At 34.3% G+C, this 20,400-nt stretch overlaps 1 protein-coding gene across 21 annotated transcripts in view; it reads left to right on the top strand.

Moving 5' to 3' along the window:
- LOC136038542 (repetitive organellar protein-like) overlaps positions 1–20,400 on the top strand; it is a 223,826-nt gene that overhangs the window by 160,483 nt on the left and 42,943 nt on the right. For 11 of the 21 annotated variants that reach the window (XM_065721697.1, XM_065721693.1, XM_065721687.1 and 8 more), the window contains 4 exons: positions 3,427–3,561; positions 6,069–6,182; positions 13,309–13,422; positions 18,336–18,449. In XM_065721697.1, coding sequence (XP_065577769.1) covers positions 3,427–3,561; positions 6,069–6,182; positions 13,309–13,422; positions 18,336–18,449 — 477 coding nt within the window. The remainder of the gene's footprint in view (positions 1–3,426; positions 3,562–6,068; positions 6,183–13,308; positions 13,423–18,335; positions 18,450–20,400) is intronic. The other 10 variants (XM_065721700.1, XM_065721698.1, XM_065721692.1 and 7 more) reach the window with 4 other exon arrangements.

Here is a 20,400-nt window from a genome sequence, read left to right as displayed (position 1 = left end):
TTGAAGCGTATGATAATAAGTCTTCTCTCTTACTTTCTTATTGCCAAGTCATTCATAACCATCGTTTATTGAAGGAGAAAAAACTAATTCGGTAATAAATGACTGGTTGGGGCTCATTTTTCTGGGTGCTGCGAGAAGCTGTCCTCAGTGTTAGTAGTACCAGTCGCTTCCTGTATGGGGGGTTGGTTGAAAATCTGCTAGTGTTACTTAGTTCACTCTCAAAGTAATGCTAATATGTATCAAGTTTATGGAATATCTGTGTATAGCGACACTGGGGGAGATATCACCCGCAATATTGACCCGAGGAATCCTTTTTCCTGAGGGAACAGTCTTATGGCTCGCCTTTTCTGAGTTAAATACTTAGTAACAAGATTCTTCCTTTCATTAGATTTGTTAAAATTATATCCATCCGATTTCGATGGTTACTTTCAGTTTAATCGTACCATAACCCCCCCCCCATTGACCCGGAAATAGCCATATACTATATGCCAAAATTGGTATTTTGACCATTTGCATTACTTTCTTTGCTTTTTTCATCAATACCTGGTTCGCAATGCCAAATAATAATAATAAGAAAAAGAAAACAATGAGGCTTGCCTTCCCTTAGGAATTATGCCTCTTCCCAAGTTTTTAACTTACGTGTGCCTATGAACAGTTAGTAAAACTCTAAAATCCATACGGACTCTCACTGTTGCTGATTGCAAGAAGAAAATCCAATTAAGTTACTCTAAAATTGTTGCTAACCGAGGTAGATACAATAGAAAGTCTCTTGCTAAATTATACTCGGTTTTTACAGATCATTCGGTTTTGTTTCTTTCTGGTATTTACCCTATTTTTCATAAAAGAGATATCAGTTCAATTCGTTCTTATTATTTCCGTTTTTCCCGTTTCTATTGTATCTGCCCCCATGGTATAGGAATAGGAGCCTCATATCTATTTATAGTTTCCCGAATATTGGGTCGAAGCTCACAGAGCTTGCTGGCAAAATACCCCATTCTACTTATAAGTATCTGCTTGCCCACGGAGGCCTTACTCGTTTGCTTTAGTTTCTTGTTTTTTTCTGTTTTGTGTAGTGTTTGTTTTGTTTCTTTTATTGATACTCCGCTTTGATTTTTTGTAGCGGGTCAAAAATAAATTATTATTATTATTATTATATATAAAATTTGCATTTTAACAACACAGTAAACAAAGCCAAGCTAAGTAAAGAATTTATTGCTATGTCATTTTCCAACATTTATTACATGTGGGCGATCATTTCTGAGGGGAAATATGCTTTCTGGCAATAAGAACAGGCTTTGAAGCATTATATCAAGCTTTTAAGAAATCTTGTCTAGTCACAAATACTCAGCAACTTTTTACAATGTATTTTAAACTCTAAAAATGCCTTTTTTCGTATGAAGCCAGACTAAGCCATTGTTTATGCTACAACAGATGTATTTTGAATAGTAATCCTGCATGTTAGTCGCTTGTCCTGTTGCAGTCACAAATACATATGTTATTAACCATTTCAGGTATGCGCTCAAGAATTAATTTCCAGGGAGGGGGGTCTTGGTATAAAGAAGGTAGAAATAAAGGAATTGTTTAGAAAATACAATTTTTCGAAATTGCGTAAAAATTTTTAAACTGGACCATAGGGTCTAATTTCCCTATTATATGTAATGCCTTACGATGTGAAACCTTGTAAAAGTGACTGGACTGTGCTGTCGTTAACTGAATAATCAGCAAAATGCCTTTTTTTTATTGGTCCATGCCTCGAGAAGTATGCTGAGCTGTGCGGGTCGTACTTAGAGGGTCTTTCCTTCTATAGCACTCGAGAGATCACCATGGAAAGGCACTGAGGCTACCATGGAAAGACACACTCTTACTAAAGATTTTTGGGACAGAAAAATATGAATGCTTATGGCTAAAAAACTACCAAATGTTGTGTTGTGTACTACATACGCATATGTGTTAGTGTAATACCAATGCTAGGATTCGGAATATCAAATGCTCTTAGAAGAGATTATCCTAAATCGTAACTCCACACAGGTTGAGGAGAATCCTCACTCTCAAGATCGATCAGATTTCTGGTTCTTCTAAAATAGACTACCAAAAATCCCCCCAAAAAGTTAATTATTTCTATTATTTCAAGGATAAGGGGCAATTTAGCATATTTTCAGGTTGTATCTGATGGACCTGGGTGTAGGCGTTTTCCCCACTGGAAATCCCATCAGAAAACTCCACCCACGGAAAATACTCCCCATATTTCCCCTGGATAATTTCAGATGTTTACTTGAAGGGAAATTGAAAGTTCTACTCACATGTTTAAGTCAAAGGAAATGCTATAGCATGCCTTATTGTAAAGGGCCATAAGGGTTCATTATATTATTAATTTATTTATTTTTTCCCAGGGGCACATAATATTGAAGGGGTGGTCGTATAAACTTCGGAGGAGGCTCGTTCGATTGTAAATTAAAAATTTTAGTGTACCACTCACACCGCTTTCCCCCAAACGCATCCGATCAAAATTTTAAGATAGCCATTCTGTTCAAAATAGTCTGAGGGTAAAATAACCATGCCTCCAGGTTTGAAAACCCCCCTTCAAACCCCCAGGGCAAGTGCTTAAGCTATGCAAGTTCTCTATTCTTAAGATATAACGTTTTTGTGGGAATGGTGGTCGTATTAATTTGGAGGGGGCACATTCAACTGGAAATCCAAAGTTGCCCTTTTTAAGGATCAAAAGGGATGAGAGGGTAATCACCCCCTTCCATGCCCCTTTTCACCCAAATGCACCCGATCAAAATTTTGAGATAGCCATTTTATCCAAACTACTCTAAAGATTAAATAACTTTGCCGCTTGTCGTATTATGTTCGTAATATCTTCAGAGGGATGTAAAACTCAATTAAAACATATTATTTCCTTGCCGGTTGTAAAAAGGGAATATTAGCGGTTTCTTCATCTCCAACCTCCCCCTCATGGTCGTTGCAACTTCGGAGGATCATTTGATCGAAAATTAAGCGTTATGGTCTTTTTTTAAAAATTGAAAGTGATTGGAAAACCAACCAGCCCTTCTGTCCTAGAACTCTTTTTGATATCCAGAAAATGAACGCACATCTATGGTCTTTCGTTAGTAAAAATTGCCAAATATTATCGAATTCCTGGAAATGTAAGTATTTTTCTTAGTATTTTTATTTTAAGAAAAATACAAAAACAGTATTTTTCAAAATCAAATGAGAGTGCATTTTTTTTTAAAGAAAGTACCACAACAAGTATTTCGCTGAATCTAGGGTTTTTTCCCTAAAAAGAAGATAAAACTGATCTTCTGAATACATTTAAAGCCTTAGATTCCCTCTGTTTATAATGAAAAACGTCTAGAATACTCCCTTTCCTTGTAAGCGAGCCTGTGTAATAGTGAGAGAATTTCTCTAGTTCTGCTGTTTTTGTAGATCTAATGGCTGCCCCATCAGTAAAGGATCTTCCAAAGGTTGACGACAATTTGAAAACCCAGTTGGAAAATTTCAGCCAATCCAAGCTGAAGGATGTTGAAACTCAAGAAAAACTAGTGCTTCCCACTGCTGAAGGTTAGTCACATCTTTTCTTCTTTTAAGTGTGTTCCCCTCCAAAATACTCTGCATTCAGTGCAATAAAGAAGTCAGGAGCAATTATGGTTGAAACATGTGACTACAAATAAAAAAATAAAGGCAACAGATCACTATTTCTTCGGTCAAATAAAATAAGAACTTGTTATGGGCAGGACAGACTTAGCTTTTTCAAGCTTTCAACAGCACTAATTCAATAAAAGCGGACTTTACGCCAACTTTCGCCCCAGATTTTGCTCTTTCGAAAAATTATGGAAAGCCTATTCGAGATCTCATTTTCATTGACTGGTTTTGATGTCTTCGTTAATTAAATAGTTTATTAAATGGGCATACGGTAGTAGACTTATTTCTTAGATCTGTAGCTTTCCTAAATAGTATAGGCTACTCCACACAATACCCCTATAATAATAATTATTATAAATTATTATAATTATTTAATTATTAAGTTATTGAATTATTATAAATATATGTTATATATGTTTATTATATTATATTATTTTAGCTATTTCAATTATTATTTATAATTTCATATTTTATTAGATAGCTATTCTAAATAGTAATACTCCACACAATGTCCCCTGTCCCTCTCCTAGGACTAAACCCTCAGATAGTGCCGTACCTAATTTTTTTCAAAATCTTCAATGCATATCTATATTTTAGTGTGTATATGGCCCATGGGCTTTTGAAATACACTTATCTATCTTATCTTTTCTCCTTCAAAATCACTGCATTAAGTGCAACAAAGAAGGTAGGAGCAATTATGTTTAAAGCTTGTGAGGACAAATAAAAATTATAGTATGGACTCGTTCGTCCTTCGGTCAGATATAGTAGTAACTAGTTGAGGGCTGGATAGAAATTTGAGGGCTAGTGAGGGCTGGATTCAAGCTTTCTACAACAGTGTTTATTCAATACAGGTGGACTTTTCTCCAGCTTTCGCTCTTTCGAAAAGTTACTAAAAGAATTTGTGAGACATCATTTCTATCGAATGGTTTTGTTGACTTCGTTAATTAGTTTATCAAATGGGTCTACTGTCGTAGCCCTTTTTAGGTCTGTAGTTATTTCAAATAAAATATCTACAGTTCTAACTGTAAAACATGCAATTTAGAATTTGACACGCCTGTTGGTTACCCTCTGCTACCAACCTTTTGTTAGTATTTATTTTTCGGAGGATTTGCCATCTTATTTACTAGGCCAGGGGTAATTTTTTTCAAAGAGATAAAAGATTTTTCAGGGAATTTTAGATTTCACAGGAATTTCACTGGGACTCTTGTATGTTATACCAAGATCTGTCAAATGGTCTACTTTATTTTTTTTTTATAATTAAATTATGAAACTTCGGCTTTTGAAGTAACAAAAACGTGATTACTTTTGTGGGTAAGGTCAATAATTACCAGTATTTTGATTTTTTTATACTTTTTTTCTAAGGACTGAAGTTGTTTTGCGTAACTATAAATCCTTTAAAATCCTACCTTAGTACAAAAACAACCCAGCATCAGTTTATTAACCCCCTCGAGAAGTAGCACCTGTCCGCTTGGGTGGTAAATTACCTACCCTGTTTTAATAAACATGGTAGCTAAATAGGTCATATTTTCCCTTAAGAAGACCCTTACGAATAAAGATTGACACCAATTTCGCCATAGTACCCCAAGAACTCAACCCCACCCTCCGAAAAAAGAAAAACGCTGCCCATAATGTTTATTCCCTTAAACAAAGAAGCAGGAATGCAGATCATGCTTACTTAAAAGAATTTCCTAAGTTACTTGGAAAATCAGGAATAGTTACAACAACAAAAGAGAGGATTACAGGAATAATTAATAGGAAATAATCAGGAATTAATAGGAATTAATAATCAGAAATAAGTTAATAGGAAAATCAGCTGTGAAAGAAAGGGATTTCCCAAACGTAAAAATCATAAAAATCAATTGACGAAAATATAGGGAGAGGGGGAAAGATTCTTAAAACTGTATTACGAAGACATAAAAAGCGGTATTCCTCAAAGTCAATAGGGGGTATATTTGTTTTTCTTTGTTTTTGTTTTTATATGAGAATACAATGAAAAGGGTATTTTTCTAAATCTAAGGAATTTCCTAGGGGGCTAGAGATGAAGGTATGATCAAGGACGTCAATTCACGAAAATATAAGGAGAGGGGCAAAGATTTATTAAGTTGTAGCCTATTATGAAGACAAAAAACGGCATTCTTCAAAATCTAAATTCTTCGAAAGAGTTATTTTTCTAAATCTAGGGGAAATTGCCCCAAAAGCCTCTTTTAATTGGCACCCTTGGTTGCAATTGTTTTCTAAAGAAAGTGAAAAACCTTGGGTCTAGCCTCAAAGGTTTTCAAAGTGCAACTTGCGAGTTTTGTTAACCTATTTGGATGTAGGTTTGGCAAGTTCAGGACATTTTTTTCCCCAAGAAACTTCACTAATTTATTTGCTAAATAAACCTACTTATAAGTACTTATAAATTTTTCTGTTATTATTTGGTTTAGATGTAAAGCAAGAGAAGCAGCACATGGAATTTATTCAGGGTGTTGAAGGATTTGATCATGACAGACTCAAGCATATAGACACGACAGAAAAAGTTGTCCTTCCAAATGCAGAAGGTTTGATCCGCCCCTCGGTTATAGATAACGTTTTATTAAGCAGTTGATTAAATAACTATGATTGAACTCTTGTCTAACATGCATGAAAAACTTGGTTCTGACAGAAAGACGGCAAATTAAAAAAAAAAAAAATAAAAAAAAAAATAAAAGGACACCACTTTGGAATTTCCGGCTAGTGTGTCCGATTGAAAGTGAAATTTAATTAAGTTTTTTTTAAGATAACTCTTAAAAGTATCGCTAATAATTTTTCACACGTGCATAAACTGGAGGCATAGCCTATATGTATTTTAGGCAATTTCGACGGCCGGATAAGCAGATGTTCCTATCTTGCAGACAATGGCGTAATTTCGTCAAAATCCTTAGGGGGGGGGGCTAAGTTGGAGCCAATTTTCCCAAATCAAGTGAAAATGACATAGAAAACTGAAAAATGATCCATATATTGCCATAATGGCAAAAATATACTAAAGAAAACTGACTTGTTTCTCTGGATGCTTGAATTATGTAGGTTTATGTTAGTTTTGACAGTATATTTTGCGAAAACTAAATTTCAGCTGGGGGAGGCAAACTGAGGTCTGGGGGAGGGCAAACTTGGGTCAGGAGGGGTCAGTTGCTTCCCTGCCCTATAGCAAATTACGCCCCTGCTCGTAGAATCTCATGAAAATTCGCCCATGTTTTTCATTAGGCGATGTAAAAATCCGGCCACCAAAGGCAAATTATAAAAAAAAAACTATCCAAACGAAAAAAGAAATCTCAGAAAAAAAGCAGAAAAAAATTGAAACGAAAAAGTGACGTCGGTTTGGAAATTCGGGCTGTTATGTCTAAGATGAAATTCTATGACTTTTCTTGACAACTCTTCTAAGAATATCACTAGTACTTTTTTTAAAAGTCCATAAAAGGCAGGCTTTTACTTATTTTTAACGCAGTTGTGCCCATCGGGAAAGTGAATTTTTCCATACTGTAGAAGCTCATAAAAGATTGCCTTTGTTTTTCAGTGGGCATTTAAAATTCGGCCGACGAAGTGAAATTTAATTTCTGTCAGAACTTAGTATAAGTATTTCTGTCAAATGAATGATTTTTTACACAAATAACCTTCATAACAGTACTTAATGATGAAACTTTTCTATTCTACTCGTTTCATATCTAGCATGATAGTCTGGATAGGCCCACTTGACCTCAACCTCACGGCCAGCATACTATGTATTGATCTTTCATTGCTATCAACCTCCCACGCTCACCTTTAGCCATGCTTGGTTCTCTCGAAATGTGAAACTTATAATCGCGATTCTCGCATTGAGGCGTGAAAATATCGCAATTTCCGCTAATTTTTAGTTAAGATCCTGCGAATTCTACCATTCTAGTCATTTTTTACAATTAATGTCAGGGGCTTGCAAAATATTGAATTCTTGTGCCTTATGAAGGAATGGGACAATTTGTAAACAGGAAGTGAAATTTCAAAAGCGAATTTCCACTGGATTTTTTGAGAATCAAGCATCGAATATTTTTTGTTTGTAATTAAAATGAAATGAAACGTATGATAACGGGCAAACTTTTTAATAAAGACGTCAAAAATATAAATATTGAAGTACCAGGGCACCAAGCTTCGCCCGGTGAAAAGAAAGACAGTTTTTAAAGAACTTAGTTTCATTTTATTTGACAAACCTTTTTGCATATCTATGCTGAAAATTTATTCTATGCTTTTGACAATCAAATTAAATTGCAATGTGCATTTTAAAATGCTTAGCACAGACACTCGTGTTCAACAAAATTTATCACAACAATTCCAAATATTTGTGACGTCTCGTCTTAAAAAATTTCGAAAAAATTTGATTACTGCAAGAGTCGAACCCGCCACCTTCATGTCGCGAATTCATCTGAAAATTGTTGTTCTCAAATTAAGGCTCTAAATTTGGGTTGTATTCAGGTTTTTTTGGGGAGGGGGGTACGGAAAAAAAACATCAAAAATATGTTTTTATGCGTTTTTATTGCGTTTTCACGAGTCGGACAAACATTCCGGTTGGGGGAGGGTTAAAACTCTTAACCCCTGTACTGAATACGGCCTTGATCTGAACGAATTTCTTCAAAGTCATGACTTTTCTAGATCGTTTTTTTCCACCGGAAACATTGTCGAAGTTACAATTGTTCTAAAATGTGTCGTCAAAACAACCCAATGTCTGAATTGCGTACAAATTCGGTGCATATATTTGATAAACGCAGGTCGGAACGTTTAAGAATAGGCATGGCGTGGCTGGTATTCACTCCCATTGTAAACCCTGGAAAAGCGATTCTCAACCGTTAGTATTAATTCTGTAAACGGAAAGAGAGTGTGATCTAAGAAATTACTGTTGTTTTGTCTGGTAAGCCTAGACAAGATATGACCGATTAAGGTAGCAAACTTAATTATATATCTAAACAATGCCTAATTTCCCTAGTATGTTGCACAGACAGATTGTTCTTATTATAACCGCTGTATTAATCGTCCTCTCCAGTTTCGTACGAGTCTTAAAAAACAAGTAAAAGGCAAACTTGATTTTGGGCGAGGCTCTACTTATTATCTGCACATACGAACTCGGACTAATTTGATTGAAATGTTACCTCCAGTTGACAATTCAATACTAATTAACTAACATTTTAAGTATGTCTTAAAAGTCCCTCTTGTATGTAGTGTTCTTTGCTTGATAAAATTATTGTTGTTCACTGAGAGAAGAGTTGCTTGACCGCATGTTTGATAATCTATTCTCTAAACCACTGGTTCTCAAACTTATTTAAACACTGTACCCTCTTTACCCACAAAGCGTTTTAGGTACCCCTTAAGCTAAAATAGAAATAAAATTGCCAGTCCTAGAGTTAAAGGATTGTTTCATTTTTTTTGGCCGGTCGTGCACCTCCTAAAAAATTTTGCGTACCCCCGAGGGGTACGCGTACCACAGTTTGAGAACCACTGCTCTAAACAACCAAGCAAGGTTCTTGAACCAAGGCAAGACAGGGCAACGCTTGAAATTTTTCTATGATTGCTATAGTAGCCTATAGTAGCCTAAACTGGTTGTGGTAGCTCGAAAGACGTTTTGACATTTTCTTATCACACTAATACCTGTAGCCTACATTCTTGTCCTTGTCAAGGTCTTTCTGTTTTTAATTATTTTTTTACCTTTTTCTATTGATATTTATAAGTTTTGGTAATTATGTATTATACCGACTACACTCAAAAAGTAAAGTTAGGTTAGTCGTAATGAATATACCAAAATCCGTTGAAAATATAATACTTTAGTTACAAAATTGTGGAAACCACAACAGGGAATTATGGAAAGCAGGCCGCACAGAACGCACTATATTAAATACCTAACCTAAGATAACCATATATATATATATATATATATATATATATATATATATATATATATATATATATATATATTAAATATTAAATATTTAACTAAGATAAATATGCATAGTAGTTTATCTCATTCGGGGTAAGCTGATTATCTCCGAGTGCACATCGAGAAAATGGTTTTAATCAGATCAAGAAAAACAGTGTGATCAGTATGATATAGAAGTACCGGCATACCTAATTTTTTTTTCAAAATTTGTTATTCTTTTTTTTACACGCGGAAATGGTTAGATCAAGTGCTGTTGTCATTATGGTTTTTCAGTCGATATTGGTGAGGTAAAAATAGGTTTACTTTCACTAGATTTAACTCTTGATGAAAAAAGCTACTTTAAATGCGCATAATTTGCCTTTTGAGCCTAAAAAAAAGAAAAAGAGAACGAAGCTGTCGTAAAAAGTAAAAAGAAACAACACCAGCGATTTCGCCTCAAAAAGCCATAATGAAAACTTTTGATACCAAAATTATTTGTGTCGTATTTCCGATACCAAACAATTGTAATAAAAGAGAAAACAAAAACCGGATTTTGTTGAATTTTGTACTCTCCTGTAAAATATATTTGTTGTAAAATAACGTCTTTATAATTACCGCGTGAATTAACTCTAGTCGTTCTGTATAAAGGAAATATGATTCTTTGACAAGATGAAATCTTATCCGATCAAACAATTCGTACGAAGTACGGTTGGCATTTCATTTTAATCAACACCGGGTATATCTTAAGTCTTATAAAAAAATGGCTGTTGGTATGATTCTATTGCCATATTCCAATGGATCACACTTTCAAACAATGTCACCTTGTTGATAATAAAAGAAAATAAAATGTACTTTTTCCGTACTCATGTAAAATGTATTTCTTGTAACATAATCTCTTTTAACTAGCCGCAAATAAAATGATCCTGCAATCAGTATGTATAAAAGGAAATATGACTCTATGATAGGATGAAACCTTATCCGAATAGACAATTCGTACTCCGTACAGTATGCATTTCAAAAGAATGAACACACTACAAGTCTTAGAAAAGAAGACTTTTGGAAATAATCCTATCAGGCAAAACTTCAGTTTTTAAACCGTACCATACCATGAAACCTGTAAAAATACAAAAAGATTTTTCTAGAAACAGTGTTCAAGCCCTAACTAATACAATATAACTAGCCTAAAAGCATGTTAGACGACAGGTATAAAAATAATGGTAGTGTACACGGTTTTGTTAGGGCCGAATGAAAAATAGTTTGCCTATCTCCTTATAATTTCAAGTTACCTCACTCCGATTTAAAAAAAAAAAAAAGTTCCAACTCGAGCCCCGAGCTGTAAGACAAAACGGGGTATAATTACCACCCTACCCTTAAAAATCATCACTTTTTAGTGAAAAAGCAAAGAAAAAGAAGATACATTGCTGTTACCAAGAGTATATCTAGGATTTGTTTTCGGGGGGCATACAAATGCAAAACACATGTTTATATACGTTTTTGTTAATTTATTACGAATTAGAGAGAAACTTCGGGAGGGTTTCAAACCTGATACCCTCCTCCCTAGATACGGCCTTGACTGCTACCCATGCAAGAAAGCATTTCTCCTCATTTTCCAAGAGCGGGGGCTCAAACCTCCACATTTAAGTTTTGACTTAGGGCATTCTAATGGTGCACTTTATATTTCGATCCTCCGCCGTTCGTTTTCGAGTTTTCTAGTTAGCTGTTGAAACCCCATAAATTTGTTTTTGTCACAACGTTTTGCTTTAAATTTTACTATGGATAATAGTTACTATCCCTCCATCAGTGTCAAGTCACAATTCTTCTACGTTTGAAAGTTTCTTTAAAGGAACTTTTTTGATTACTATGGTCCTGGGTTCACTATTTACTAGGTTGCAAACCATAATGTATTGAGTGTATGCAATCTCAATAACGATGTATAGTTGCTTGGCTTTAGGTAAAAAAGAATAAAAACACATAATATAGATAGCATGCAAAAACCAAGTGACTGATTTGCTTGGGGAAACTGTTACTTCCCGCTGTATAGCTTCTATGACATTCACTACAAAGATTTCAGATTAGGTATTGGCTGGTTTTGGTGACATGTGGTATCAAATAGAGCTCATCAGGCCATACGGATTTTGGCGAGGCTTTGAAAGTCCTACCAAATTTTGGTCGTGCTTGACAAATAAACGCTTGAACTTGGTAAATTAAACCTTAAACTTGGTAAAAATCCAAACCTTTGAAGGATCCTGAGTACCAAAAAGGCATTAGAAAGTTGAGCTGCCACTCTTTGGGATTTTCCCCAAGATATGAAAATTTTAGTCCTGAATTTGATATCATGGGGAAAGTGAATATAACAAACTATAGCCTCAAAAAGTACGTAACTACTACTAATACTGCCAACTCACTGCGGTACCAAGACTCCTAAGGCCAACACAACTGCACACGCTCATTCTCCTTCCCAATATATTAATAGCCCCTCTTTATACCCTCCCGAAAAGTTCCTATTTCCCTTAAATCCTTCCTTGCGATCTCCTCCTGTCCGATGTGGGACGACCTTCTTTTCGTTTGGCCCTAGATGGTTGGCCAAAAAAGATAATCTTTGGCAATCTTTCACCCTTTATCCACATAACATGTCCTAGCTGCCTAAACCTTTTTCTCGTTATAGTTCGAAAAAGCGGGATAGAAAAAAAAATTTCGTGCAGCATACTGTTTGAAATACGGCCAGTTAGCCAGGTGCCAATTTTACCGGAATTCAGTCTTCAGATATTGCTAGATTCTTAGTCGCAACCGGACTGGACAATTGCCACTATCCAAAGGGCTTAGTCAAACATGGTCAGTCGACAGTAGCCGATGCCTATGGTTAGTTGGCCTAGGCAGGATTCAAGAACTTTCGTCTCTGTTGACGATTTGATTATGTTCTGTCCCCAATACAAGTTCTAAGTATGTGCTATATAACGTGGTTCCAATTTATTGCAACTTGTAGTAAATTGGAACTGCTTTCAAAGACCTGAAGGTCGTACCTGACATTAGGGGCGTCGTTTGGGGGGGCAGTTGCCCCCCTTCTCCCCAATAATGTGGGGGGAAATGATACAGCCCCTGCCCTTTGACTATCCGGATATGAACCCCTTCCCAACAATTTGGCCCCTCCCAACAATTTGGAAAAATGTTATACACCCCATTCCCTCGACTATCCGGATATGAACCCCCTGTTGCCCCCCCCCCCCCAGTCTATGAGAACAGATCCTCTCTTTTAGAACTGCTTAGCAAACAGATTTCGGTAATGATCGACGGTATATCGTCGAACGAACCCCATAATGGTATTTTACAGCAAACAAACCATGCAGTTGTAAATATGCACGGTATTTAAATGTTTTCTATTTGGTACATATTGGCTGAATCACCCTGCTCTTTAGAGAAACTTGTAAAGAAATTGTTTTTGCCTTGATTCTCGCCCTTTGGTTAACATACATTTTATATATATTTCGTTGTAATTTTACATATACACTTTTATATTAAAAACATCGTTACAATTAATTACATCGTTTACACACATTTTTACTATTCACGGACCGATCAAGACCCATAACTATCCACAACCAAACCAAATAAGTTGCTTTGTTACGTCACGAGACCACGCCCACCTCTCCTTCAAAACAGCTATTAGTCATATCATAAGATCTAAACAGATATTTAATTTTCCAAAAACTTGACATAAAGAAGCAAAATTAAATAAAAGCCCATATAAATGATAAATTTTTCTTTGTTTGGTTTAGATGTAAAGCAGGAAAAGCAGCATATGGATATGATTCAGGGTGTCGAAGGATTTAGCCATGACAAATTAAAGCAGGTAGCCACAGCAGAAAAAGTCGTTCTTCCAAATGCAGAAGGTTAGCCTTGTCACTTCTCTTAATCTCTGTTATTAGTAAATTAACTGTTAATTGTAAATTAATCTGTTAATTTGTAAATTAACAACCACTAATATCTAGCATTCAAAATAACGTTGTGCTTACTCACACATTTTTACATTATTAACTGCTTCGTATAGCTCTTGTGCTGGAGATCGAGACCGTCGTAATGTGTTATTGTTTTATTTTTATAATCTCCATTTACCAGGGCTCTCTTTGGAATAATTTTTTCGGGGGGAGGGGATTTCCACAGATATATATATATATATATATATATATATATATATATATATATATATATATATATATATATATATATATATATATATATATATATATATATATATATATATATATATATACTAGCTGTTGGGGTGGCGCTTCGCGCCACCCCAACACCTAGTTGGTGGGGGCGCTTCGCGCCCCCCCCAAGCCCCCCCGCGCGCGTAAGTCGTTACGCGCCATAATAGTTACGCGCCATTGTAGTTGTGTCCCTATGTCCCACCTGTGAATATAGATATATATATATATATATGGTTTTAACTACGTAAAACTTGCGAATATACAACATTCTTTGCTGTCCCATTGTCTTTGCATATAAATAGATTGTCAGGTTATCCCCCTGTTTCCCCCGGTGTCCCCGTTGTAGTTGTGTCCCTGTGTCCCGGTCGTCATTTATATTCCCTGTGTCCCGCGTCCCGGTCATCATTTGTATCCCGGTGTCCCGGTCTGTATATACATTCGTTTTTTAGTTTTGTTTTTCTCCTTTATTTTTTTCCTTTTTTTTTCTTTTTTAGCTTATTTAGATTTTTAGATTTTTTAGTTTTTTTTATTAGTTTTTAGTTTTTATTTCTTTTTAGTTTTTTTGTCCCGGTCGTCATTTATATCCCCCTGTTTCCCCCGGTGTCCCCGTTGTAGTTGTGTCCCTGTGTCCCGGTCGTTATTTATATTCCCTGTGTCCCGGTCGTCATTTGTATCCCGGTGTACCGGTCTGTATATACATTCGTTTTTTAGTTTTGTTTTTCTCCTTTATTTTTTTCCTTTTTTTTTCTTTTTTAGTTTATTTAGATTTTTAGATTTTTTAGTTTTTTTATTAGTTTTTAGTTTTTTTTTCTTTTTAGTTTTTTTGTAGTTTTTACCTTCTTTTTAGTTTTGTTAATTTTTTTTTTTTACTTGTGTCCTGGTCGTCATTTATACTCCCTGTGTCCCGGTGCTTTGTTGATTGCTAATCGAACATTCCTTTTGTCCTGGTCGCTTTCTCTTTGAGTGTCGTCATTTATTTTTTTCTTTTTTAGTTCTTTTAGTTTTTACCTTTTTTAGTTTTTTTTTAGTTTTTAGTTTTTTTAGTTTTTTACCTTTTTTTAGTTTTTTTAGTTTTTTAGCTTTTTTATTTTTTTTATTAGTTTTTAGTTTTTTTGTAGTTTTTGCCTTTTTTTTAGTTTTTTGTCCTGGTCGCTTTCTCTTTGAGTGTCGTCATTTATTAGTTTTTTTCCTTTTTTTTTTTAGTTTTTTATTGGTTTTTACCTTTATTTTAGCTTATTTTTCAGTTTTTTCCTTTTTTTTAGTTTTTTTTTATTTTTTATTTTTTTTAGTTTTTTACCTTTTTTTAGTTTTTTTAGTTTTTTTAGTTTTTTAGCTTTTTTACTTTTTTTATTAGTTTTTAGTTTTTTTTTGTAGTTTTTGCCTTTTTTTAGTTTTTTCAGTTTTTTTTTTAGTTTTTTATTGGTTTTTACCTTTATAGTTTTTTTAGTTTTTTAGCTTTTTTATTTTTTTTATTAGTTTTTAGTTTTTTTTTGTAGTTTTTGCCTTTTTTTAGTTTTTTCAGTTTTGACGTCACCTAATCCAGTTTTTTCAGGTGACGTCACCTGACACATCCATCCACACATCCATCCACACATCCACAGACAGACAACTTATTTTTATATATATAGATATATATTTATATATATACTAGCTGTTGGGGTGGCGCTTCGCGCCACCCCAACACCTAGTTGGTGGGGGCGCTTCGCGCCCCCCCCAAGCCCCCCCGCGCGCGTAAGTCGTTACGCGCCATAATAGTTACGCGCCATTGTAGTTGTGTCCCTATGTCCCACCTGTGAATATAGATATATATATATATATATATATATATATATATATATATATATATATATATTTATATATATATATATATATATATATATATATATATATATATATATATATATATATATATATATATATACTAGCTGTTGGGGTGGCGCTTCGCGCCACCCCAACACCAAGTTGGTGGGGGCGCTTCGCGCCCCCCCAAGCCCCCCCGCGCGCGTAAGTCGTTACGCGCCATAATAGTTACGCGCCATTGTAGTTGTGTCCCTATGTCCCACCTGTGAATATAGATAGATATATATATATGGTTTTAACTACGTAAAACTTGCGAATATACAACATTCTTTGCTGTCCCATTGTCTTTGCATATAAATAGATCCCCGTTGTAGTTGTGTCCCTGTGTCCCGGTCGTCATTTATATTCCCTGTGTCCCGGTCGTCATTTGTATCCCGGTGTCCCGGTCTGTATATACATTCGTTTTTTAGTTTTGTTTTTCTCCTTTATTTTTTTCCTTTTTTTTTCTTTTTTAGCTTATTTAGATTTTTAGATTTTTTAGTTTTTTTATTAGTTTTTAGTTTTTTTTTCTTTTTAGTTTTTTTGTACCGGTCGTCATTTATATCCCCCTGTTTCCCCCGGTGTCCCCGTTGTAGTTGTGTCCCTGTGTCCCGGTCGTCATTTATATTCCCTGTGTCCCGGTCGTCATTTGTATCCCGGTGTACCGGTCTGTATATACATTCGTTTTTTAGTTTTGTTTTTCTCCTTTATTTTTTTCCTTTTTTTTTCTTTTTTAGTTTATTTAGATTTTTAGATTTTTTAGTTTTTTTATTAGTTTTTAGTTTTTTTTGCTTTTTAGTTTTTTTGTAGTTTTTACCTTCTTTTTAGTTTTGTTAATTTTTTTTTTTTACTTATGTCCTGGTCGTCATTTATACTCCCTGTGTCCCGGTGCTTTGTTGATTGCTAATCGAACATTCCTTTTGTCCTGGTCGCTTTCTCTTTGAGTGTCGTCATTTATTAGTTTTTTCCTTTTTTTTTAGTTTTTTATTGGTTTTTACCTTTATTTTAGCTTATTTTTCAGTTTTTTCCTTTTTTTTTATTTTTTTTTTATTTTTTATTTTTTTTAGTTTTTTACCTTTTTTTAGTTTTTTTAGTTTTTTTAGTTTTTTAGCTTTTTTACTTTTTTTATTAGTTTTTAGTTTTTTTTTGTAGTTTTTGCCTTTTTTTAGTTTTTTCAGTTTTTTTTTTAGTTTTTTATTGGTTTTTACCTTTATAGTTTTTTTAGTTTTTTAGCTTTTTTATTTTTTTTATTAGTTTTTAGTTTTTTTTGTAGTTTTTGCCTTTTTTTAGTTTTTTCAGTTTTGACGTCACCTAATCCAGTTTTTTCAGGTGACGTCACCTGACACATCCATCCATCCATCCATCCACAGACAACTTATTTTTATATATATATATATATATATATAGTGTGAAGTGGCACTCTTTAATTTCTTTGGCATGAGACCTTTCTGGAAGTTGTGATTCAGCGACGCGGAAGACTTCCAGACCATTGATGATGTTTATTTTTTGTAGTTTCGTTTAAAAATCCAGGCACTTTTACTAATGTTCTTTACTTCTACAAGAACAAAAAAACTATAACCGTACTTATTGGTTATATAATAAACACTCGAAAAGTGAAGTTTGGTTAGTGCTAATGAAATAAAACAAAATATGATGAAAATATAACACTTTTGTAACAAAATTATGAAACCTACCACAAAGAATTATGGAAGGGGGCTGCCCAGATTGCACTATATTAAACAAGTGACCTAACCTAAACCTAGGGACCTTTTTTTGCCCTCCCAGCCCCAAAAAAACCTATTCAGAGATATTGTTCATAGAGTGAGAAACTCCTGTTTGCTCAGTGAGCCAAAGGAATTGTCTTGTTGAAGTTGCTCGACTAGTTTTTGTCTTATGGGAGTGTCACAAATTCTGGAGTGTCACAATTTCTAGAGTGTTTATTATATAACCGATAAGTACCAATAATACTATTATTATTAACAGCATGCTGCAGCACAAGCCGCCAACATGGCTGTTCACCCTCCTTCATCCCTATTTGAGCTTCATTCATTGCTGCCTCCGTTGGAGTTCCCATGCTCTTTAAATCCATCCTAGAGGATAAAAGAATGCCAATAAATTTACGACTTACAAGACAGCGACATGCTAACCAAAAGACTAGGCTATATAAACAATTGTTGTCCTCAGTGAATTAGAATAAAAGCTAGAATATAAATAAATTGGCGCCTACTTAAAAGTCAAAATCATCAGTAGTCAAAGTAAACTTTGCATGCTTTTGCAGATTAGTTTTTGAATTGGAATAAGTCTTAAAAACAGAAAAAGTTGATTAATTTTCGTTTGTAAAGAAATTTCAGCTTTAAGATTGATGCATTGCAGATAAATGTTATCAAATATCCAATTTTCGGCTTTTTCGATGAAGTCGCCAGGAGCTGCACTTTAAGTTGCGCTAGTAGTAATCCCTACTACTCTCTCTAAAAGCTCATCTCTCTCTAAAATAAGAGAGATAGTTCAAAATATCAAATAGAGTTCAGAATTATATTTAACAATTGCATTTAAATTAAACAATAAGTTCAGTATAATATTTAGTCCCTCTTTGCCCCCCCCCCATATTTGCCCCCCATATTTAGTTCAGTATAATATTTAGTAATCCCTATATTCCATGTGAAGTTGCCAGACATTCATCTCTCACAAGGTACACGTCCTCTTTAGTATAATGCGTAATAAGAGACTAGTAATGTTTTTCTTGTATGATCTAGATGTGAAACTAGAAAAGAAGCATATGGAATTTATTCACGGAGTTGAAGGATTTAGTCCAGAGCGACTCAAGCATATAGATACAGCTGAAAAAGTTATTCTTCCAAATGCAGAAGGTTAGACTTGATATTACGACTAACTTTAATAACTAACTCATTTTTGTGAATAATAGTTATAACATCTTTTAAAAATCATCAGGGAAACCCATTGAGTTGTTTATGATGGTTATTTCTAATATAATCAAACCTAAATAGGTGATCTTTCACCCAACTCCTGAAGTGGTTAGCAAAAGAAACAAATTTTTATATGAAAACAAAAAAGAAAATAATAAATGAAAAATGAAAGATCAAATAGGTGAAAACCGAGGATTATGTCAGAGAGTAGCAAAATATGAAGATAATTATTTTGTTGTATTAAATAAGGAAAATACGAAACATGAAATAGTTGAACTGACCAGAGATTATTTCGATAATAGTAAATCCAAGTGGTATGAGGGTCAAAATTGGTGTCATCTGATTCTGCAACATTATACAGCTTCCCATAGAGTAGTAAAGATGAAAAGACAGCTAGTCAATTGAGATGCAGCTGTAAAATGTCAGATAAAAAAGAAGAAAAAACCTAGTAAATAAAATTATCATGCAACAGAAAATATTTGGTATAAAAGAGAAAAAACAACCTTGTAAATAAAATCAGCATCAGGCACGTATGCAGAATTTTTTTTCGGGGGGGGGGGGGCAAAACCTTCGAAACAGCAGGTATAAAGTAGCATTTTTTATTTAGTAATGCAAATAGCCCCTATATAGGAAAATACAGATTAACTTTAATCTGTAGTATTGTAGCGGATGGGGGGAAGAAGACTGAAGCCTCAAAAGTACGTTTTAGGCTCAGGTTATGTTCATAGCGATTTAGAACCAGTGATTAATCTATTATATCCCACTGAAAGGGAAAATTTAGGGTTAACAGTGCAATACGGGTGCTGTGGGGGGTAGTTCTTCTATTGCAAAAACTTTATTTTAATGAAAAATGATAGTTTCCAAAATTTATCCATTAAAAGCTGTACTTTATCCTGAAAAGGGGGGATAAACGCCCTAATATCAAAAAATAATTCTATTTTGCTGTGTGGAAAGCAAACTCTCTTTAAAAAAAATAAAAAATAACAGTACAATTGCTAATTACTTAAAAGAGGGTAAAAAGTTAGACAGAAAATGGGTTAATAATTGGGCAGTGACTTGACCGGATAATTGCATGCTGTAAAATCCCCCCAAAAAAAGCTCCAGACATATATCCAGATTCTTAATAAATGTCCTACTTTTGTCAGAAATCCCAATAAACCATGGGGAAATTAAACATTTCACAAAATTTCGGTACGTACGTGCCACCCCCTGCGTACGTGCCAGATCAGCATGTAACGTTAAATAAAGGAGAAGACATATAACGTAGTTAACACTAAGAGCACTAAAGACAAACTAGGGTGAAAATAAATTATATAGTAAGACAAAAGAAAAAAGAATATCACTTATACTCTAAGGGGCTTAAATGACAAAAAGTTTCAGTTCAAGCTTTGTGATGATTTGTAAATTGGGGCGTAAGTAGTGAGTTTTCCGACATCAAAAGCCTACAGTGACCTTTGCAGATTGCGCAATGTTGATGATTCTGATGAAGAATAGCGTTTTTTGAGATACGAAAGATTAGACTTTTGCAACATACGACAATTTCAACATTACTCTTTGGTTACGTTCATTTTTAACTTTTAGCGTTATTTTTAATATATGCTATTTTGATATTGGAAAACTCTCGGATAACGGAATAAGCGTTACTGAGATATTGATTACAGTCTCAGTGCGAGATGTACCTGAGAATAAAAATACGTATTTGAAATAATATAGTGCTGAACCTCTGTTGATCTCTAACCAAAAGAACGTGTACAAGGAGCGAAAACAAAGTTTAGAATCTTTTTCCGAATTTTTTTTTTTCAAACATTAATGTGAGAAAAAAAAATCTGTAAAAAGGCAATTTGTAGTTGAATAATGGTGCTTTTTGGTGCTTAAAAATTTTTTTTTTTGGCAT

Source organism: Artemia franciscana, chromosome 18 (genome assembly GCF_032884065.1).
Source record: "Artemia franciscana chromosome 18, ASM3288406v1, whole genome shotgun sequence".
NCBI classification, from domain to species: Eukaryota; Metazoa; Arthropoda; class Branchiopoda; order Anostraca; family Artemiidae; genus Artemia; species Artemia franciscana.
This window is presented reverse-complemented; position numbering and strand designations above follow the sequence as displayed.